We start from the raw sequence: 23,337 nt of genomic DNA on the forward strand, positions 1-23,337 counted from the left end.
CAAATGCACCTTTTAGGAACGTGCGTGTTATATACTCATGGTAGTCAACCCACAATACTATATAATTATCAACTCCATTATGCATAGTATGAACTATATACAACAACATCCCCACTAACGTCATCAAAAGCCAATAGTGGGTGTAGAACTCAGTATCAAGATATGCTCTCACACACGCACTCCACCCCCACACACACACACACACACACACATAAGAGCATATATTCACACAAAGCCCTTCGTACTGAGTTTCTATCAAACCTCCGGGGATGCAAATCTTGAACTGTAGGAGTAAAGATACCCCCTCTCGCTCGCTCCCACTCCCACTCGCTTGCTCTTTACACAAGCACACGTGCACAAACCAACATTATCAATGAAAGTTCTTATCTCCAAATGTAGGAGTAAAGAGAGAGAGAGAGAGAGAGAGAGAGAGAGAGATGGAAGTAAATATATTCGTTCATTAGGGTTTGATCTTGTTCATGAAGGAATGCTCGCCAAAATGCACCCAACCACAAGAAAATCAGCGTATCACTTGTTTCTTTGGTGTCTCACCACAAATCCTTAAAGTCTATTGTGCAACCAAAAAAGCCTTTTTAAAAAAATATCGAAGGGGGTCATTTAATAAGAACTCACTTTCATGCCCATCTCAGAATAAGTCATCAAAGATTATGTGGGCCTTCTAAGCCTACTGTAAAAATCACTGGCTTACCTATGCTATCTCCTCTCCTAAGCCCTTACCACCGTATGCTTACGACGACGTAAGAAAGTCAAACTATCCGTGTATGCTTGCGCATGCTTGTGTATACTTGTACAAATATGGCAGTCTATGTGACACCATTAGATCATCTCAACATGTGCACACTAGTGGAACACACTAAGCTTAGAAAGCTTACACTGTCTATGAAATCAGGTCATTCATGTAGACTTTCATTAAATAAGAGCATGTGGTCTGTAAACAAATTGTCAAGCTCAAAAAAGCCTAAATAAACTTCTCCAAACTTAAATGGGACAGCCAGCAGATGGTTCTTTAACTGACGATACAGCTCAGCAAGCAGAGAGCATTCTTCAAAAAGGGAACAAACAAGAGAACCTCAATAAGGCTTCATGAAGAGCCGTGCTTCTCTGGATTCAAATATATTTCGTGCGTTGTAAGCAACTCACTAACCTTTTGAACGAATCCAACTGTCTGACCATGCAAGTTGAAATGGGGGAGGTGAAAGGGGGGGGGGGGGGGGGGGGGGGGGGGGGGGGGGAGGATATGCTTCCACGTATTTCACATACTAACCTGAGAAAGAGCCAATACTGCAACGATCCTCTATTATCAGTTTTAACCCAATCCCATCCTTCTGTCACAAGAGTTCTCAGTCACAAAAAGCATTAGTGAGCTTATACCCAATGTGAACTGGTAGCCTGGCCCTATCTACCAACTTCGCAAACATTCCAAAACCAGAAGATAAAAGATAACATTACATATATCCACAATAAAATGGCGTTACCAAAAACTCCAAAAAAATGTATGTTGGGGGAGGGCAGGGTCCAACCTGAAGATATCAGAATACTTCAAACAGAAAGAACTGTCGACGTTACACTAGCCTTAAGATCTTCAGAAATTAAAGTACCTTCTCTTGAATCGGTGGAGTCACAACTAGCCAAGGGGACAAGCCTATATGATGTCTCCATGACATAGTTAAGGCTGGCCTTCATGCTGATTTAAGAAATACTAAGCCACATGCTCTGGAGATCGTGAGCGTCGCCTGCTTCGATGATGAATAGGAGACCTAGAACTGGACCTTGGAGGGGTGCGTGACCTTGTCCTCGACAAATCTCGACTCCTCTCCCTTCTGCTGTCTCTCTCTCTTCCTCCATCATGATCTCCATATCTGTCCCTTCCATGGTAATGAGAATCTCTTTCCCTAGCCCTCTGACTGTACGGACCCTTCTCCCTTACAAAACTCTCTCTTGGCATGTCCCTTCCGTTTTCCTTGGCCTTGTCTAGTTCCCTCTCTTTTTTCCTCTTCTCTTCTGCTTTTTTCTCTTTGGCCAGCCTTTCCTCTTCCTTCACTTTCTCTTTCTTGTCCTGTCAAGCTTCAACATTGTTATAAAACAAGCCATAATTTCTTCATGAAGCATTAATGGTGATCATAATATAGTAATCATGACCTTGTCATGTGTATTATGAGGTGATTACCTTGTACTCGGTAAGATAATCGCGAACCATGCTGTATCCCAAATGTTGTTTTCCAGTGACATGTGACTGTGTCCTCTCCGCAGCATCATTCGCCACCAAAAAAGAGCCACAAATCTCACAAAGAGCCATCTTCTTCTCTTGTGTTGGTGCGAGTGTCAATTGCTGAAGCAGAGCGTTTTTCTCTGCAGTCAACAACTCAACCTTCACAAACAAAAGTAACTCTGCATAAGTGAGAAAACAAACAAAAACCTTGTGTAAGTACTTGAAATGATGGCTAGTCAAGCCATTTAACCTTCTTCATTAAGGCTTGAGCCTCATCTACTTTGCCCTCTTCCCCAAGATTTTCTATTTGCTCTAGCAGATTTTTCATCTTCTCTTCTAAGGTGGCAAGCTGTTCAGATTTCTCTGCAGAAATTGGTAACATTGGAGTAGCATCTTGGTCCTGGGCAATCCTTTCCCGTCCTCTTCTCAGTTTCCTGTCTAAATCTTGCACCTGCAAGAGAATAAAGAATTCAACGTGCATCAAGCAGAGAAATGAGCATTTCTCACAAACAACATACACACATCAGCAAAAAGCACAAGGTCAGAAACCACATGACCTAAATATAACATGAGCACTTCTTGGTTTAGTTCTCAAATCTATGAACACTTACTGCATAGTGTGCCTATTTGCACAACACAGGCTCAATCATCCAAAAGGTAAAGCTGCAAGCATGCATAGCCAGTAGCAAGTTTAAACAGGAAGAAGGTGGACACCCAAGTCAGGCAGGTGGACTAAGAATCCGTTGGGGAGGGGGGAGCGGGGGGAGAGAGAGAGAGAGAGAGAGAGAGAGAGAGAGAGAGAAGCAGTAGAGCTCAAATATGAGAGAGAGATTGCATGGTACTCATAATATGAGAATGAAGGAACCAAGTACCTGCTTTTATAGGCACCAAGGCCTTATCTTTTGACCCTAAATAAGAGGGTGTTCACACCTAGTGTGATTGCACCACTAAGGACACTTGACTAGACTCCATACTAACTCTGAAATACCCAACACCGCATTGAGCCACGCAAGGAGTACAAGATTACTTTTATCCATAGAAGCGGCATGCATTTGCAGCAGATAAAACATCAGGCTTTGGAGCAGTAGCAGCTATCACACACATAGGCATGATTTGTGGACCCATAGTCACCAGGACCGAGGAACGGACCGGGACCGGACAAGCAAGAGGAAACGAGACAAGGCCAATTAAAGGAAACGGAAACGGTAGGAAACGACACGTGTACAACTTAATGCGTGAAAAACAAATACTTCAGTAGGCCGTAGGACTCACATAATTAAACATACACAAAGTATTCAAAAAACATTAAAAGAAGTGGACATTTATTTTCTCAATGAGATCTCATTATGTAGCACAATGAAATACCTCAAGATCATGAGGCTCTACATAAGAGTACAACAAGACAAACTAGAGGGGGATCTCAATGCCAAGGTCTAGATCTAGTAAATCCTCTAAAGGAAAAGAGCCTGTTCTAGCGTGTCCATGGTACACTACATTGCTCGTCTACACCTGAAGCACTCTCATCCTCTTCCCCCTACTGTTGGTGGTGCTGGTCCAAATGGACTAGCGGTGGGCCCAAAAAAAAAAGGAAGGCATGCTACCCATGGAGGATCTACTACTGCCAACACTCGGTACTTCATACGAGCTAGGGTTGATCGCAATGCCGGGTCTCCTAGCCGATGCTTGTGTACGAGTCGCGTCGTCTTTGCAACGAAGCTCCTCCCTCCGAGCGTCGCTGATGCCCAAGCAAAATGTTATCTCATGCCCTGAGATATGAAGCAAATGTGCGCGAATTCGAGTAGCGCTCCCAGTCTTACTACCATGGCAATATTTGCATTTCCAGTAGCGACTACCCCCTGTTCTATACCCACTTTCGGCTTGGACCTCATCCCACCAAGACCACTCCGATGGTTTGGGCCTCTTCGAGCTGGACCCTGCCTGAGCGCTTGAGGCCATGGAAGACTGCAGTGAAGGAGTAACCAAAGTGATTGACAATTTAAAGAAAAAAAAAGTTGACAATTTTCAAGAGAAAGGAGAAGACATATAGGATGACTCAAAAAAATTGCTTCTATTAAAATGATGAACATTTCAAAGCGGGGAGTTACAAAAGAGGTCTTCACATATCAAAGTGCATTAGGAGGCACTTCCTCAAGTTTTGCCACATTGCGTGGCTCAAGATTGGGGACCTCTTCTATAGTGGAAGGAGGAGAAGGTTGGCTTGGCTGGTAGTTCCGCCACATGGGAGCTTTTCTCCTACGAACACATGGCGTACGTCCACAATATATATCCGGAGTGAATGTAATGGGAGGGCACCGACATCATTTGGCACTGCAAGCGAATTGCATCTGGTAAGGTCAATGATGTTTTAAGTGGCAAAGGACATTGGCAGTGGGCGGTCTCGATGTATTGTCTTTCGGTGAAACACGAACGACATCGACATGGGATGTCATTGAAGATTTCAGCCATAGAGTTACTATTTTTCAAAATATTTAAGCAATTAAGCAAGAGCTTGTAATTAGACAAATAGATTTTTTTTAAAAAACTAAATGCATGAGAGAAAATTACAGCAAGTGTATGAAAATTTTGTCACTCACATTGCTTGGAATGAATAGAAAGTGCCTCCCCCGCTTCTACCAAGCGCTAATGCCTCCCTGGCTTACTCCAATGCGAAAATGCCTCCCCCGCTTCCGCCAATGGGAGAGAGAGAGAGAGAGAGAGAATGTGTGTGAAAGAAAGAGAGGGAATGTGTGTGTGAAAGAAAGAGAGGGAATGTGTGTGTGTGTGTGTGTGTGTGTGTGTGTGTGTGTGTGTGAGAGAGAGAGAGAGTGTGTGTGTGTGTGTGTGTGTGTGAGAGAGACAAAGAGAGAAATTGTGCATTGTACTCTATGCAAGATTGTACTTGTGTGCACTGTCTACACTCTATGTAGGCTTGTACTTGTGTGCATTGTACTCTATGCAGGTAACAGGTACCGAGAAGGAAGGTTTTATATTTTTTTTTTCCTAAACGTTAAGCTGTGCAGCTAACCTTCTAAAAACGGGCTTTTTTTTCCAAAAGTTTTATGCTAACGTTTTTTTTTCCTAACGTTTTATGCTAACGTTTTTTTTGCAGGTCGCCTACTCGCCATTTTTTCTAATGTTTGTGGCTTTAATATTTGCACGTTGCCATTTCTTTTGCAGGTCACCTACTCGCGGATCGCCCGTTTTTGCTTTAATTTTGGGGCCACGTCACTTGTATAAAAAAAACATAGGTTGACAAGAAACGGCGTTTCCAAAAAGAGCGAGAGATAGGAAACACCGTTTTCATGTGATCGTGCCACGTTCCACGTTTCCTTGGCGTTTCTACACTCTCCCCAAGTAGAAACACGTTTCTACGTTTCTAGCTGCCGTTTCCTTCGTTTCTTGCGACGGTGTGTAGACCAAGACCTTGTCGGCCAGCAATTGAGCATTTATCTCATAGAGTCGGTAGTATATAGATTTATACAAGTCCATGGAATTGACCGATAACAAGTCGACCAGTTTATTATTCCTTCCAAGGCCTACAAAAGGCATCTCATTGCTCATTGTTGGATATCTCCCCCCAAGGTGGGGCACGTCATAGATTAGGTATTATGTTTCCTTTTTGGGAAGGCCACAAAAGATGTGCCTTTTTGTACTATATGAATATACTGAATACACAACCATCTCTATCTCTCTATTCTCTATCTATGCTAATTGTTCTTCCATCAAGCGTTCCTATGCAGTACTTGGGGCTCATCCACACACATGAATTCTGGAGATGCCCAAAATGGTGACACATCCTGGCAACCTTTTCACTCCATAAAAGCTTCTGGGGCAGCCCAACTGGCTACCAACTCTCATGAAACCCTCCCCTTGGGTTTGCCTGACACCAACCAGCTTCTGGGGGTCTTGACACATGCTGAGTTTCTCGCCTTGGACTTGTGCACTTCTTCTAGGACACCAATAGCACTTAGCATAGCTGAGCCTCATGCTCTGATACCACTGTAACATGCGGAAGCCCTGGGTAGTCTTCTTTCGGCTTTGGATACCCAAAAGATCAAGAATGTACAAGCTTTGGGAATGGGGGATTAACCAGTATAGAGGACCAAGTATTTGTAGCATAATCCAAGCACTCAAGCCGGTTTCTTGGACATAGGAATGGGCTTTGAAGCTCAAGAATCAAGTGGAAAGTATGTATGGCGAACTCTTAAGGATTTGGGAGAGATCGAGCAACAAAACAAGTTTCTACATGGTGCTTACATGTATTTCTCATGTGGTTGAACACAAAGAGATCATCTCCTAAATTTTTTTTGGCCCAGGAGGGGAGCCGCAGCAGCAGCAGAGTTAGGGTTTGGCACAATAGCACACTCACAAGCAGGTACACACTACACACAAGATGATGTTGAGAGATGCAAAGAATAGATTGCATTGGAATGTGTGGAGCTAGTAGGTCAACTCCATAATATCATAATATAACTAAAGTAGATAGTGTCCTTTCACACCAAATCTCCAAGGGGAAAAACCCAAAGGGAAAAAGTGCCCTTGGTTAGCCCATGTTTACATGTGGCACTACTCATATCATATATGCCAATAAATCCCCCCTGTAGTGGTAATGTGAACCTATACAAGGTGGGTAGCAGATCACTCTCTGTAGGAAAGTAAGCCCAAAGCTTTGCAGAAAGCTTCAAACTTCTCTCGAGGCAATGCCTTCGGAAACACATCTGCAACATTGTCCTATGCAGAGCACTTAGTACGTGCATGAAACAATGAGTTTTGTTCCACGACTATAGCACTTTGACTGTTAGTGAGTATGGTAGTGGGTGTCTATTGACACTCACGAAGCCATCAATCTCCTCAGCCATACACAATCTATTGTGGCTGTAAGATTGTCCTATACTCAGCCTCACAAGTAGACGTGGCAACAGTGGGTTGCTTTTTGCTCAACCATGATATGCATGACTGCCCCAAAAAGAAATAATTCCCACTGGTGGATATGCCATGTATCATAGTCACCAGCCCAGTCTCAATCACTGTAAGCATGTAATTGCAAGCTCCCCCCCCCACGCGCGCGCGGCGGGATATGCCAAAGCAAGATCCAACGTGCCCTGAAGATAGCGAAAGATCCGCTTCACTGCTTGCCAATGCTTTGTACCTGGGCTGTGCATAAATTTGCTATCCTCGGAAACCCCAAATTGAATATCCCGACATATGTTGCATAAGTATACGAGGCAACCCATTGCTTGGTTGTACACTCATACCAAAAGGCTCTCCAACAACATACATGCTCAATTTGAGCCCTCGTTCCATCGGAGCTTACAATCTTGAAACCCAAACTTGTGCAACAGCTTTTGAATGTACTTTGATTGCTGTACATAAATGCCAACATCTGTCTACACAATTGTATGCCCAAATAATAATGCAACAATCCCAGATCTGTCATCTCAAATGAGGTTTGCAATTCAGCTTTGAAAACTGAAATTTTCTCCTTATCATTCCCAGTTAGCAACATGTCATCCACATAAAGAATGAGCTTAATCAAAGTGCCATGATCCTCTTTCACATAGAGGGTGCTCTCTTTGGACTATCGCGAAAGCCTTGGCTGGTCAAATGAGTATGTATCTTCTCATACCAAGCTCAGGGTGCTTATTTGAGACCATAAAGTGCTTTTTAAAGCCTGTATACTTTGCTTTCATGACCATGCATTTCAAAACCAATGGGCTGATTTACATAAACTTCTGATTTTATGTCCAACTGATACATTTTCCATCTATGATGAGCAACCAATGCAACAACACATCTAATTGTAGCCATACAAGTAGTAGGTGCGAAAGTCTCATCGTGATTAATGCCCTTTTTCTGGGCATACCCTTTGGACTTTGTACCTGTCAATGGTACCATCAGACTTTCTTTTCAACTTGCATACCCACTTTGTGCCAATTGACTTCTTGCCAGTAGGCAAGTCTACCAAATCCCATGTGTTGTTTTTGTGGATAGAATCCATCTCATTTTGCATGGCTTTTCCCCAATGCTCATCCTCATGAGTCTCTTCAAATGAATCTAGCTCATTTGCATCACAAAGTGTACTCATGCAAGCAACATCTGAATGTTCTCTTGCATTGCGTGAACCAACCCGTGTCTTGCTACCAAGTGGAGCTGAAAGCTTACTCTCCTATAAGGTACAGAGCCGCCAACGAGGCACAACTCTAGCCTCGTTCGCTACTTCCTCTACATTTTGAGATGTAATGAGCTCATTTCTGGGCTGATTTTTAGCACCCAGATGCTGTCCATTAAGCAAGGTTGATGGCTGATATGTTGTGCCATCAATTCCTGATGGGAGAAATCCTTCAAACATGTTATGTGGACCTAAAGGTGGCTATCCAAAAAATTCAGCCAATGGCTAGTTTGAATTTGTAAGCCCAATGGGGCGTGCCGTGATAGACTCAACCATGTATCCAAAAGATAATGATAGAGAGAGGGGCGAGAGAAAAGGGAATAGGGATCTTGCACATTACACCACACTGAGCGGGGTACAAACCCCCCCCCCTTTCAGAAATTTATTCAGGAACAATCCACTAGTACGCTAGTCAGGATCAATACAATCAATGAATACAAAAGCAAATAAATATGCCGATGTAGAATACCTAAGTTGAAGTCGTTATCGAGGCACGAGATCTCTAATGCCGAGCACACCACACCACGGGGATGACCCACAAGAATCTCTCACCGGGCTAGTACCAGATCTAAATCCAAGTCCAAGTCGAGATCCAAATCCAATGAATCCAAGTCCAAGTCTAGATCCAAATCCAATGAATCCAGGTCCAAATCTAAGTTCAAGTTCCAAGTCCAAGTCCAGATCCAAGTTCAAGTTCAAGTTCCAAGTCCAAGTATCACTCGCTCATCTCATGAGTAATCTCCACAACTCCTACAACCTTGTCAATGAAGAAAACCATGGAAAAGCTCTTTCTGGTAAGAAAACTGATATAAAACCTGTTTTAATGGTTTTCAGGCGATAAAAACATTCAAAAAGCAATTTTCAAAGTTTTTGGAAAAGTTTTAGGATTTTTGAAATTTTAAGGTTTTTTAAATTTCCAGTCCGTATAGCTCCACACATGTCCGTACAGTTCCGTATGGCTGTACGGATCCGTACAGTCGTACGGACAAATGGTGATGTGGCACTGTAGTTGATGAAAGTACTCTGAATCAACGCACAGTGATGAAAAACTCCATGATTTGGTTCATGATCAAGTAGATGATGATGGAGAAGATAATCTCGACGCTTCAACGAAGATGGCAACGCGATGAAGAGGTTCTTCTTCAACTTGATGCTCAAGAGAGACTCATGCTTCTTTTATACTTGGGGAAGCCTTGCTTTCTACCAAAAAGTGATGCTTTTGCCTTTTACTTTGCTTTAGGTCTTTTTAATAGTAAAATATTACTCAACTTTAGTCAAAAGTTCTTGTTTTGCTTTTCTAGCTTCAAGGCCTTGCTTTTTGGCCATGAAGCTGCTTTTTGAAAAAGCGACTTTTAGCCTTCTCGTCCCCTCTTTCCAATGGTGCCCTTGGCTTGTGGTCAATCCTGTTGACTTTTTGCTTTTTCTTGCTTTTAATTACACACTAAGTTTTGGAAACCCCTTAATTTCTACAATAAAGCAAAAATTCTACAGTTGTGGGCATGAAATTGTCATGTTTGCCTTGAATCATGCAATTAAGCATGAATTTTTAAAATCCCCAATTTTCATTGAATCTAGCACTAAATCTGCACTGAACTGCTGCCTGCACCTGGAATATTGCAATGAAGCATGTAATTCACAAAAGCCGCAAGAATAGAAGCCAAGTCTTGCACTAGATCTGCCTCTGCAGAGATGTGGAGAGGGACGTGAGGTAGGCCATCAAAGCTAAGTACTGCTAAAAGAAGGTCGCGCTTGGAAGACGAGAAGGTGGCCACCTGACAAGTAAGCGCATGCGGTGGAGCACACTGCATTGCCGGAGTGCACACTGACGGACAGCCGACTGAAACAGGCTGAGTTCAACGAATTGTGGGTAGGACCTTCGCCCGTGACAATCGACTGGAGGTCGGACGGGTACCCGCAGGCGAAGGCAACGAACAGGTGAGGATGCCGAAGCAGTGACGGCGAGGTGTCAGACGTCGAAACTACTGTACGGAAGGGACCCCAAAAGCTTGAAAATCTTCCCCGTGCCATGTCAGCCACAAAGTGGGCTGAGCTCCGCCCACTGACCACCAATTTGATGAGCAAGCCCTTTAATTTGCACTACAAGAGGACGATGGTATAGCCATGCAACATAGTGAGAGAAAGTAGTGAGAGTCACGACTGCATGCAAAAGGATTTTTTCTAGTATGCAACTATACATGCGGCTCTTCTCGAGGCATCCACAAGTACCCCCGAAGTTGCTTCTTATTCTGCCATGATGTAGAAGATGAAGAAATCTCGGCAACGATGCAGGGAATGAAAGAAAGCGTAAAGTGGCGGTAAGAGTATTTTAGCTTCAGCTTTTAGGGTAGATACAACTCACAGAGGTCAACTTGCAGCCCACGCTACAAGCATGCATCCTATTATGAGCTTGTACCCCCAAAAAAAGCTAGTAAACACCCAAAATATCAAGTACAGCCCCAAAGTAGCTGAGCGCCAGCTTTTCAGCTTTCTTCTCCTCTTTTTTAGCATATAGGGTACTCATGGTCAAAGTTGCCCAAAAAAAACCATACAGACGTTTTTTCAGATGGCGAGTCACCTTTGTAGTGCCCATACCTGCAGCCCATCCAGCCCTATTGTCTACTGTATAAATTGACACGTTTGGGCCCGAACTGTGTATCCATGTGTCACAGTTAGCCCTGTACCATGTGTCTCAGCAGTCGGCGCTGTACGGCAGTTTTTGGCACGCTACAGTTCTCAGCCGCAAACCAATCCCATGGTAGGGCTTTCTCCCCTCTCCTCTCAGTCAACAGCCCAAAAGGTAGTGCTGTTCGCGGCTGTACACAAGGAAAGCATGCAGAAGAGTCACAAAAAGCACAAACCCTTATGCACAACCAAAAGCGCACAAGTTATAGCCTTCTGTAGAACTCGACCAGCTCTCTGTTTCATACATCCAGCAGCCATAAAACCTCTCGAGGGTTTCACCTATAAACATGTTGACATGGTGACTGTCATAGAACAAGCTACACACAGACAAACATGACAAGCTCCTGCTTTTTCCATAAATATGCAACGATTCCATGAACCATCGCGCACATCTAGCCACAAGCGTCATCCCGTTCACCTCTGACTCTGCTCCGTCCTCCCCCTTAGTGTCCCATACCACAAGGGCTTGGAAGACAAAGCAGCCCACAGATTAGAACCCGGAAGATCCACGTGATTGGTTCTCTCCTCTCCTTCCGGAGTGTTTCCCCCACTTAATTCCAACAGATCTGGCTCTCATACCAATGTTAAGCGCCCACGCTAATAGACCTTGCCATTAAGCATAAACAAATAGGAAAAACACACAAAGACTCAGGCATCTAGCTTACTGAACAACCATAGAGCCATTCAGGCTCACCCTCGAGCATAGGGGAATAGTAGCATCAAAGACATGGCTCCACATGCAGAGTCCCTGGCGTCCCATACCACCATTGTACACCGCAAGAAGTAGTCTCATGGCCCCAAGTCTAAGTTTGAGGACCTCTCTCTCAAACAGACTCATAAAGTCACTTATATAGGCCTCCTATAAACTAGGAGCCAACTATAGCATGTCTCATAATAGCTACTTACCCCCACTTAAGATGCCTTGCGCCTAGGCTATGATTAACCAAACCTGAAGGTTCTAGCCCTTGTTAGCCTTGGGACATAACACAAGGTGTCTAGCCGCAAGGCTTGCACTTTTCCTGTACCATCATGTCCCTGCAATTCAAGTGCGGGATGCACGTGAAATCCCCTCCTTGTCACCCCTCCTGCTTAGCTTTGACGATAGGATTGTATATGTAGTTCGAGAATGCTTCAACAATGTAGAATCTTGTGTCAACTTCTTCAGAGTCCTCTACACCGAATGTCGATGCGGTCATATGGTACCCATCCAGAATATCGGAAGGTACAAGGGTCTGGTTTGTTGGTATCCACCACACTGTGGTCTTCATCCGCTCAGGTGCCATCTAATTGCTTGTTCCAAAGTCCATAACCATCGATTTAAGAGGCACTCCTTTCATCTATACAACAATCCCAAAGACTGAAGCTCAGTGTACCAACTTTTGAATCAATGATATATTTGAACGATATTTTTTCAATTTGAAGAGCTTTTAGATAGTAGAGCTGGGATTAACCCTTGTGGTATTCCAGGAATAAATTCAGAAAGGAACTAACCATCCTAGATGCCTAGGCTTCATAAATAACTATGTATGCGAAAGTTAATAAGCTTCTTTTCCATCGGTACACAAGGCCTATGGGCAATTCCAGCACATTATGAATGGGAGAAGAAGAATTAGGGTTAGAGTTCATGTGGGAGACATACACAGAGAAACAAGGGAGAGAGAGAGAGAGAGAGTTGTGGGGATAAGTCAACTCACCAAGATGTGAGTGTGTGACTCCCCTATCACACATGTATATTGCACTAGTACACATAGTGCACTTAGTACATTAAAAGTACTAAGTGTACTATGTACTATAACTTATGGGCTTGTACACACTATAAGGGTGGGCATAATGCCTTTACCCCAACAACCTCCCACTTAAAGGCAAAGTGCCCTTAAATGAAGGAAAAGAAAAATCAGCATGTACAGGATAATATACAAGGCCATATCAAGGCTGAAACTGGCCTCATCCAATGCCCATCAAGTGTCTGCAATGAGCAAACCGCTTCGGAGGCAAACTCTTTGTCAACAGATCTCCCGGGTTGTCATCCGTATGAATCTTAACAAGCTGAATTTGCTTGTTCTCTATCACCTCTCTGATGAAGTGATACTTCACATCCACATGCTTCGTCTTTGCATGAAAGACAGGGTTCTTTGCCAACTGGATGGCACTCTGACTGTCACAATGCAACAATGGAATATCCCCTGTATAACCCAAATCAACCACTAACCGAGATAGCCATAATGCCTCCTTGCAAGCCTCTGTGGCTGCAATATACTCGGCCTCTGTAGTAGATAAGGCAGTGCACTTCTACATCCTGGATATCCATGACACAGCACCTCCTGTGAATGTAAACACATAACCGGTAGTAGACTTCCGGTTATCTGGATGACCGGCATAATCTGAATCCGTGTAACCATGCACTAATGCATCCTGTTTGCCAAAGCAAATGCACATATCATGTGTGCCCTTCAGGTATCTCATGACACCTTTCACTGCTTCCCAATGCTTCTTGCCAGGGTTGGCCATGTATCTAGAAACCACTCCCACTGCAAATGCAATGTCCGGCCTAGTAGCAACCATGGCATACATGAGACTCCCACAAGCTGAAGCATACGGAATCTTGGCCATATCAGCCCTGCCACTATCTGACTGTGGGCTGTCCATAGCACTGAGTTTCACATATGGAGGCAAAGGAGTACTAGTCTTCTTCCCCCCATCCATATTGAACCTCTGCAAGACTTTGCCAATGTATTCCTTCTGAGACAAATACAACACATGCTGATTTCTGTCCCGAAGTATCCGCATACCCAAAATGTGATTTGCATCACCCAAATCCTTCATATCAAAGGTTTGATGCAGCCTCTTCTTCAAGGCATCCATCTCTTTACGAGATTTCCCGGCAATCAACATATCATCAACATACAAGATGAGGATCAATAGACTGCCATCCAAAGCTTTCTTGGTGTACAAGCAGTGATCTATGTCACTTCTCCTGAAATCCTGTGATTTCATGAATGTATCAAATTTATGATACCATTCCCTTGGTGCCTGTTTGAGCCCATAAAGACTCTTTTTCAGCTTGCATACAAGCTTCTCCTTTCCATTCACTGCATAACCCTCTGGCTGTTGCATATATATCTCCTCATGGAGATCACCGTGAAGAAAAGCAGTCTTCACATCCATCTGAATCAAGTCCAGATCATCATGCGCAACCAAAGCTAACACAGCTCTAAGTGTGGTCATTTTGACCACTGGAGAGAAGATCTCCTCAAAGTCCACACCATATTCTTGCTTGAAGCCCTTAGCCACTAACCTGGCTTTGTATCTTGGCTTTGCATCTGGTGCAACTTTGAGCCTGTAAACCCACTTGCATGGCAAAACCTTCTTGCCTGCAGGCAAATGCACCAACTTCCATGTTCCATTTTTGTGCAGAGAATCCATCTCTGACTTCATGGCACGCTCCCAAAGAGCCTTGTCTGCCCTCTGTAAAGCCTCCTTATAACATGAGGGCTCCCCACAGTCAGTAAGCATCAAGTAGTCAACCCCTGGAACAAACCTGTCAGGGGCTCTAGAGGGTCTTGTGGACCTCCGTACCCAATGACCATCATTTGCAGGTTGCTGTCCAGCCTGCATATCACCTATTGGTGGCTCCTGTTCCATGCCATAAGGCTGAAAAATCATGCCCGGTATCTCCTCTAACTGTGGGATATCCATAGGGATATCTTCTGCCATCTCTAGCTGTCCATTTGGACCATTTTCAGCACCATTTAAGGGCTGGTTTTGCTGCTGTAATGGCTGATTTACAGCCCTTGGTTGTTGTCCATGATGTCCATCATCATCAAAGATGACTCTGCCAGGCTCCTGTTGCCTTGCAGGCTCCTTATACATGCATGTTTCATCAAAAATGACATCATTGCTGTGTATGATCTTTCTATTCATGGGATCCCAAAGTCTATACCCCATTTCACCTCTGTCACCATATCCTAGGAATATGCATTTGTGAGACTTAGGATCAAGTTTGGTGCGCATTTTCCTACGTATGTGCACGTACGCAACGCAACCAAACACTCTCAAGTGCTTGTATGACGGAGGCTTCCCTGTCCATACTTCCTCTGGCACTTTCCCACCAAGCCTCGTGTTAGGTGACCTGTTTATAAGATGAACGGCTGTCATAACAGCTTCAGCCCAAAAACCATAAGGTAACGCAGCATGTGACAACATAGAACGGACCTTCTCCTGAATGGTCCTGTTCATCCTCTCTGCTGTCTCGTTTTGTGGAGGATCATAAGGAGTAGAGAGCTCCCTCTTGATGCCTTTAGCATCACAAAAGTCCTGAAACTGTTTGGACATATACTCTCCACCATTGTCGGAACGCAAAGCCTTCAGTGTTTTGCCAGTTTGATTCTCAACAAGAGCAACAAACTTCTCAAACACTGAGAATGTATCACTCTTCAAACGAAGAGGATAAACCCACCCCTTGCGTGTGGCATCATTTATAAAAGACACAAAATATTTTGCCCCTCCCAAAGAAAGCTGAGGCATCTCACATACATCTGTATGCACAAGCTCTAACTGAGCATCTTTCTATCCAAGAGCTTTCTTGTGGGAGCACTGCAGTTGCCTGCCATATATACAATGCTCACAAAACTGAAAACTTGAAAACTTTAGAGAAGGCAAGTAACCCAAACGAGACAATTGCTCCATTCCTTTGACACTCATGTGTCCCAACCGGCTATGCCACAGAGAAATTTCCGGCAGCTCGGTTGCATTTACATTAGCATGGTGACAAACACCTGCATGCATAAAGTAAAGAGTGTCCACCTTAGAGCCTCTGGCAACAACCAGTGAGCCCTTACTAATTTTCCACTTTCCACGACCAAATGTGGTAACATAATCAGCATCATCAAGCTGTCCAGTAGAAAGCAGATTCTTCTTGATCTCAGGCACATGCCTGACATCATGGAGCATAAGCTGTGAGCCATCTGAAAACACAAGCCTCACATCACCTCTGCCAAGAATCTTGCATGCATGGTTATCACCCAAATAAACCACTCCTTCATTGCCAGCAGTATACCTGACAAACAAGTCTCTGCAACCTGTGACATGAAAGGAGGCACCTGAATCAATGATCCATGAGTGCATACCATGACCACCTGTAAGAAGTGAATGGGCATCAAGTGAAGACGTAAATAGGACCTCATCCTCACTGTCACCTGCATGTGACACATTGATTTCTTCAATCTTGACTCCACTTTTGCCCTTTGGCTTTACATCTTTGGCTTCATCTTTGTCTTTGTCTTTGCCTTTTCCCTTTTCTTTTTGATCATTTTTCCATTTGTAGCATTGCTTTTTAATGTGTCCCTTCTTGCCACAATAATGGCATTCCAAGTCCTTTTTGGAGCGAGACTTGCTCCTTCCCCGTTCTTGGATTTTTCCCCTTTGCTGGGATCTCCCACGTGCATTCATTGCATTGGACTTTCCAACAGAATTGTTTTTCCTGTTCATCTCTTCTTGAAGAAGAGCACCTTCCACATCTGCATATGACAGCATAGCATTCGAATTGCTAGTGGCTGTCTTGAATGTGTCCCAACTCTCTGGCAAAGTGCATAAGAGAAAAGTGGCTTTGAACTCATCGTCCATTGCCAACTTTTGATTTATAACCTGGCTGACAATACCATTAAACTCATTTAGATGGGCTGCCATAGACGCCCCTTCCTTCATCTCAAGACCTATGAGTTTCTTCAACCAATACACTTTGCTTGAGACACTTTGCTGGGCATACAAGTCCTGCAATCTCTGCCACATTCCCCAAGCTGTCTTCTCTTCACGAATGCTGAAAAGTAAAGAGTCTGACACAGACAACATGATAGTAGATCTTGCCAGCTCATCCATATCTTCCCACTCTTCAGCAGTAAGAGAAGCGGGCTTTACACCCCTTTCTTTGATTGGCTTGTGCTGCTTCTTCTGGAGCAACACATTATAGCACTGGGTTTGCCAAATATCATAGTTATGTGAGCCTTCAAGCTTCTTGATGTGAAGCAATGAAGAGCTCTCACCTGTGGGGTTGCCATAGCAATATGCAACCTGTCAATACCTGACTCCCTGCAAAATGTGCAAACACTGCACCAAAAGCACACAAAGTGCTCACAGGTGTTCTCCCAAGCTTTATCTCCCACTGCGGAAGCAAGAATGCAACTTTTCTCCCACTGTAAGTGATGAAATCACCAAAATCTGGTTGCTGCAGATTTTGGACAGCACCTTAAATGTGCTCTATTGCCCTTCCAAAGTACTGTACAGCAGTACTAAGTGCTCACCAATGATGTACCAAACCTGTACCGGCAAGTTCAGCAGCTGAAATTGAACCTTTTCCCCACTCAAATCAATGTGCAGCCATGGCAAAACTTGTACAAAGCTGTACCAAATCTGTACCAGCAGGTACAGTAGCAATAAATGCTCTCCTGGCTGTCCAAATGAGTGAAAATCAGACTTTTACAGTCCTGAACACTGCATACAACAGTTCCGAATAGAAATTGGGCAAAAGCCCCTTGACTGCAAGCTGATTTCTGAGGATTCAAGGCATAAATGTCTTGCCTGCTGCTTTGCCAAGCTCAACAAGCATACGATCTTGAAAAGCCCCTTGATTTAAGATCAATTGCTGATCATACATGGTACATTGACGCACATGAAGGCATCCAAAGTCTTCACGATGCTTCCCCATGGCCACATATACATCCAATACATGAAAGCCCCTTGATTTACAGGCACATTGAGTGCTTGTAATGCATCAACACATTATCCACAGCATCAAATGCGATTGCCTGCATGCAAATCAATCCAATCGGCACAAAAGCCCCTTGATTTGCACTGTACTTTGCTGCAATTTTGCCTGTATGTGCGATTTCTCACATCATACAGCATGTATGACTGCTTAATTGCACAATTACATCAAAAGCCCCAAATTTCGACATCCAATTTCCTGCAAATTGATCCTGATTGTGACCAATGTCACCCAATTTTGCCAATTTTGCTCAAAAATTGAGCAATTCGGCACCTGTACTACCTGCTCAATTGATGATTGTACCTGCTCAATTGCAAGTCCCAAAAAAAAATTTGAAGCAGAATACCTTGTAATTTCTGATTTTTTTGTTGCAAGAAAGGGGGGTTTGCTGAATTTGGTGCTACTGCAGAAATCGTGGAGACAAAATGACAAGCGATTTCTGATTGCAGTGGGGTCGTGATGATGCTGCTGTAGCTGCAGTTCGTGTACGGATGGCTGGCCACCCTGCAGCCGTCTAGCTCTTACTCCCTGATGGAGTACTCTTTTGCGAGCGAGTAGCAGGGCTGCGGTCTAGCTGAGCAGCAGCGAGTCCATGGGGGCTTACAAGTACCTGGAGGAGCTATGGCGGAAGAAGCAGTCGGATGTGATGCGCTTCCTGCTGCGCGTGCGCTGCTGGGAGTACAGGCAGCTACCTGGTTTTGTTCGCATCACTCGCCCCACCCGCCCTGACAAAGCTCGCTGCCTCGGCTATAAGGTCAAACAGGGTTATGTGGTCTATCGTATCCTGCAACAGTCTAGCTCTGATGTATTGACGCCCAGCCGACGACCAAAGCCTTCGCCGCCTCCACGCTCAGTTGCCTACGTCCAGCGATAGCGGCCAGCGCTTCTACACGCTTTCTGGTGCGCCACCCAGTCGAATAGTTGAATGGCGCTGCTTTTACGTGTCCGCCTGCTGTGCGTTGGAACTCCACGCTTGTGTATTCGCCTGGTGGCCAGCGGTCGACCAACGCTTCCAGTCACTCTGATGTTGGTGCGCTGAAGTGCGCCTGCTGGGCAGCGTGGCTGCTGCCTGAGTGGATGGGCAGCCCACGCTACTGGCTGGGACTGCCTATGCCCGTAAGAGCCATCAATGCAAGAAACCCTATTCGAGCAGAGAAAACCCGAAAACCTGTGTGTGTGTATCACCGCAGAGATGAATAGCAACGCCTTCAATAAGTGCGACTGGCTATGGCTCTGATACCAGTTGAATGGGAGAAGAAGAATTAGGGTTAGAGTTCATGTGGGAGACATACACAGAGAAACAAGGGAGAGAGAGAGAGAGAGTTGTGGGGATAAGTCAACTCACCAAGATGTGAGTGTGTGACTCCCCTATCACACATGTATATTGCACTAGTACACATAGTGCACTTAGTACATTAAAAGTACTAAGTGTACTATGTACTATAACTTAGGGGCTTGTACACACTATAAGGGTGGGCATAATGCCTTTACCCCAACACATTAGTAGGAAAAAACTCCGTCAACACAGATATAACCGCACAACATGCAGTGATCTGTACTGGCAGCACCACCTGTATGGTAGTTGAGCGACCAGCAGACACTTGCACAACTCTGCAATAACCATCAAGAGCTGAAGCTGACACATGCACTATTTTGGTGACTTCCAGCAGCACGAAGATCTTTGTGTGTTGAGGATCTCACGAATTGGAATTTTGGAAATAATCTGGACTTTACTATTTAAAGAAACCGGGAGGGAGGAGCATTGCATCAAACTTTCTGGATTGGAACAATACCCAAACAGGGGAATGGCCAATGTTTCAGTCCCCAAGGCCATGTCTCTTGTTGCTGATTACGTAAAATACTAAGATCTTACAAGCAATCCCTGATACATTCGACATTGACCTTCTTAGCTTTGTGAACAACACCAGGCTTGTTCTTGCAGCTTTTCAACCAAGAACAAGCAAAACAAAGGTTTGAGGCAGGCTCAATACAACAGCATAGTGGGTGTCCAGAATGGAATAACTACCCATAAATTAAGTGGTCCAGATAATGCCCAATGTGAAACATGCTTGGCCATGCTGAAGGATACTGTAGGCATGATCATTATTGGAAATTACGAACAGCGAAAGAAATAAAACAAACAATTCACGCACCCTTCACCACACAGAAAATGCTCAATCAAAAATCAGCAGTGCGGACGAAAAATGCATGCATAATCAGTGCAAAAATTATGTTTTAGGGACCAAAAATCAACCACGAAGGTAGAGAATATATGCTTGCTGGGGAAAGATGAGTGTCCCCCCTTCCCCCATCTTATGGTTTTGTGTTTATAAACCATTTCTTACAGTGCTTTGAATAAACTGAGCTGGAACTGCACACTAGCTCTACACAATCAAGAGTACAAAACAAATACACAGTATTGAGAAAAGCAAGTTAAGCATTGCCAAAGCACAATTAAATCACAAGTAATAAAATACAAGTACTTACTCCCTCAAGTGTTGCTTACGCATTTACATCTAGATTAGTGGTATGCATTCAAAAAAAATGGGAGTTCTGAAGCAGCGTGTACCAGTTTGTCACAAAACTGAGCGAGCTCGGCTTCCAGTCGAGGCACATACAAATCATGTCTACTTGACTTCTCAAAGCTGAAAAAGCATAGTTTTTGTTAAACTGACCATGTAGAGAGAGAACCCATCAAAAACTCCAAGCATTTATGACGAAATGATTACCTTTCTTTGAGTTTGAGATCATGTATCTTGGGGCAGGGTCCTGAAGAAACACATGCAAAACGGTCAAAACCTTGAAGTAGATCAACCCCCGTCCATCCTCTGCCCATAGTGGGACCGCCGTAGCGACGGGGCAGATGGGGGAGATTCTACCTATTTTGAGGATATCCGCATAGAGATTCATGCAAGATGCCACTTCATGGATGCTTACCGAGGTTGCTTTTCGTGTTGACAAAAAGATCGTGAGGACAAAAACGCACGAGATAGCACCCACAGACTTCTCTGTCATCCCATCTAATTTCTCTGTACCCTTTCTTTTCCTCGTCTGTGAGGTTGCGGGCTGAATGTAGAAACAGAAGAAAAAAAACCCTAAACATAAAGAGGGAAGCAAATCAAATGGGGTACGAAATTGCAGGAAAGGGTTTTATCAAACCTGTGCCCATCAATTCGTCCAGCAAAGCCCGCTGCGCATCCACCATCTCTTCGCTGTTTTACGCTTCTGGGCTTAATGATCACAGAGTGCCTGCCGTCGACTCCAACCTCAAGATCCTGCACAGGAAAAAAAAGCCTATCTCGAGTGAAGGGTAATAATTGTCTTTAATTAGCATTCTAACATGTTTTTTCTTTTTTCGACGTGCCTTTTTTATTTTTATTTTTTTGAACAATAGTTATATTTATATTAACTAGAAGCTGTGCCTTTTTTAAATTCTAATTTTACTCTTCAAACAATATTTATATTTATATTTATATTTATTGGCCTTCTTATTTTTCCTACCTTTTTCATAAGGTCTAGATAGATAGAGATCTTTTTCTTTTTCTTTTTAGTTGGAGACTACTAGACCCCTCATATCCTCTACAAAGCGATAGCAAGGTAACTATCGTGTGTCTAGCTCGGGATCGAACCTCGTACCTCCAGGTTACAAGCCACCCCCATCAACCACTAGAACAGATAGATAGAGGTCTTGGTCTTGGTACTTATGAACTACCAACTCTACAACTCTGTGCGCTAACTATATCTCTACCTCGCATTGCAAAAATGAAAGGTAACAATTTCTCTATAAGGAGCCTACCTTTGTGTGAGCCCGCAACACACACGCACAAATTCTTTCAAGGACTTGCTTTCTTGTTTGTCAAGAAAGCATTCTTCTCTCACATTGTGTATTAAGAGACAAACTAAGAGTTGTTTAATTAGTCGTTCTTGGTTATGAAACAAGTAAAGGCAAGTTATGAGATTACAAAAAAGAGGAGTAATGTCATGTCCATATTTGACTCGTAGTAGATCATGGATAGACAGCCTTGATTAAACTTCAGCTCGAAGCCTAGTGGAACTTGGAGATGTCATTTTAGTCTAGACTCTAGTGACATGGAGGATGCTTTTCGATGAACTTCCATGCCAAAGCAAAAAGCTTTTCTAGTTTGCCATTTTTCTTCACCAAGAATTATGTTTAGAAGCTCACCAAGAAATGTGTTTGGAAGCTCACCATTCTTTTAACTTCTAAATATTTATATTATGCTAATAGTGTGCTAAGCTAATTTTAAAAAATCTAAGTAGAAGGATTTGAAACATAAGGATAGAATGAAACACATGAATGTGTTTCGTAGAGGGGGGTGGGCTATATGTGAGGTGAATCCATGACCCCTCCCAAACATGATATATAAATGAAAGAAGAGTACGTAGGATGGAGTGAAATGGATCCCAGGTGGACAAAGATGGCAAGGCATCTAAATGGATAAGAGCGTGTGAACTAAATCAAAATAGAAACTGTATGGGCGACACAAAGAAGCAAGACGTCATGATCTTGTGGAAAAGGAGACGGCAGCGAGGATAAGGGGTGAGATGGGTAAAGATTTCAAGGACTCTCCAAGCGAGTGTGATTCCTGCTATCACGAGAGAGAGAGAGAGAGAGAGAGAGAGAGAGAGAGAGAGAGAGAGAGAGAGAGGAGAGAGGAGAGTAGAAGACTACAGTGGAGGGAGACTCCTGCAGGTTTGATTTTATCTCAAAACAAGTGGGCTAGAGTTCCTGCTCTTCTTTACAGATTACAGTGAAGGTAGTGCAGCTTTAAAGGGGTTGTTTGTGGATCAGAGCAGAGACAGAGGGCTGGATGTTGGAGAATTGGCCATGGTGTGTTCCTAGGTTCTTAGTGAAGCCTCCCTGTTAGAGACTCGATCCTTTTGATTCTTCTCTATCTGTAGGTGCTGAAGATGGAGATTTGAAGTTGTTGGTCACCGTCGAGATCTAACTGCGGAGGCTTAATGATGTTTTTTTCTATTGTTTGAATCCATATCTCAGGGTTGTTGAGACTTGTTTGTTTGTTTATTAGAAGAATATGGTATATGAAGCTGGAGTTCTTTGTGTTTTGTTTATCAAAAGAATATACTATATGAAGCTGGAGTTCTTTGTGTTTTGATGAGTTTTTGTGACATGGTGCTTTATTTGAGTTGTTTTGAGTTGTTTTGTGATGAGTTTTTGTGACATGGTGCTTTATTTGAGTTGTTTTGATTGAGATTATGGAGGAGGATCCTCTATGAAGGAAAATCTATTGTTTGATGTATTGAACTTGGTTCTGAGTCAGAATCATAAGAGAGAGTACACAGAGTTGTAATCAGTATATAGAAGACTAGTGGGATGTAGGTATTTCTGAGGCAGCAGTGAGTTAGCTGATGCTGTTAGATGAGTATCTCTTGTGATGGTGGATCCTTGGTTGGTTTGCATATCTGGTGGGTTTACAAGTGTCAGCTGACCTAGAGGGGAGGAATTATGCCTTAGTT

The 23,337-nt window shown here is 43.7% G+C and overlaps 1 protein-coding gene and 1 long non-coding RNA gene across 5 annotated transcripts; both read right to left on the minus strand.

The window, feature by feature from the left end:
* Positions 1-901: 901 nt before the first annotated feature.
* Positions 902-1,707, minus strand: LOC147633505 (uncharacterized). 4 transcript variants are annotated; one of them, XR_015267131.1, is made up of 4 exons: positions 1,620-1,707; positions 1,497-1,541; positions 1,286-1,346; positions 902-1,063 (listed from the first exon to the last, which is right to left on the minus strand). It is a non-coding gene; the product is annotated as an uncharacterized LOC147633505 (long non-coding RNA). The 4 variants fall into 4 exon arrangements; XR_015267130.1 differs by having other exon boundaries at positions 902-1,122; XR_015267132.1 differs by lacking the exon at positions 1,497-1,541 and having other exon boundaries at positions 902-1,122; positions 1,620-1,704.
* On the minus strand, positions 1,301-21,161 carry LOC147633506 (uncharacterized). Its single transcript, XM_086806595.1, has 7 exons — positions 21,001-21,161; positions 20,779-20,907; positions 20,571-20,610; positions 20,411-20,486; positions 2,481-2,681; positions 2,189-2,389; positions 1,301-2,077 (listed from the first exon to the last, which is right to left on the minus strand). The coding sequence occupies exons 1-7, from the start codon at positions 21,044-21,046 to the stop codon at positions 1,721-1,723; spliced, it is 1,050 nt and encodes a 349-aa protein (XP_086662721.1). The 5' UTR covers positions 21,047-21,161; the 3' UTR covers positions 1,301-1,720.
* Positions 21,162-23,337: the final 2,176 nt, after the last annotated feature.

This window comes from Cibotium barometz, chromosome 12, assembly GCF_041138505.1.
Source record: "Cibotium barometz isolate CiBa-2024 chromosome 12, ASM4113850v1, whole genome shotgun sequence".
Lineage (NCBI taxonomy): Eukaryota > Viridiplantae > Streptophyta > Polypodiopsida > Cyatheales > Cibotiaceae > Cibotium > Cibotium barometz.

Excerpts from the sequence above, each read along its gene's own strand:
- LOC147633506 (XM_086806595.1), bottom strand. The coding sequence starts at position 21,046 with ATGGTGGATGCGCAGCGGGCTTTGCTGGACGAATTGATGGGCACAG. Across the intron at positions 20,611-20,778 it reads CAACACGAAAAGCAACCTCG|GACCCTGCCCCAAGATACAT; the intron begins GTAAGCATCCAT and ends GTGTTTCTTCAG. Across the intron at positions 2,390-2,480 it reads CTCAAGCCTTAATGAAGAAG|GTTGAGTTGTTGACTGCAGA; the intron begins GTTAAATGGCTT and ends TTGTTTGTGAAG.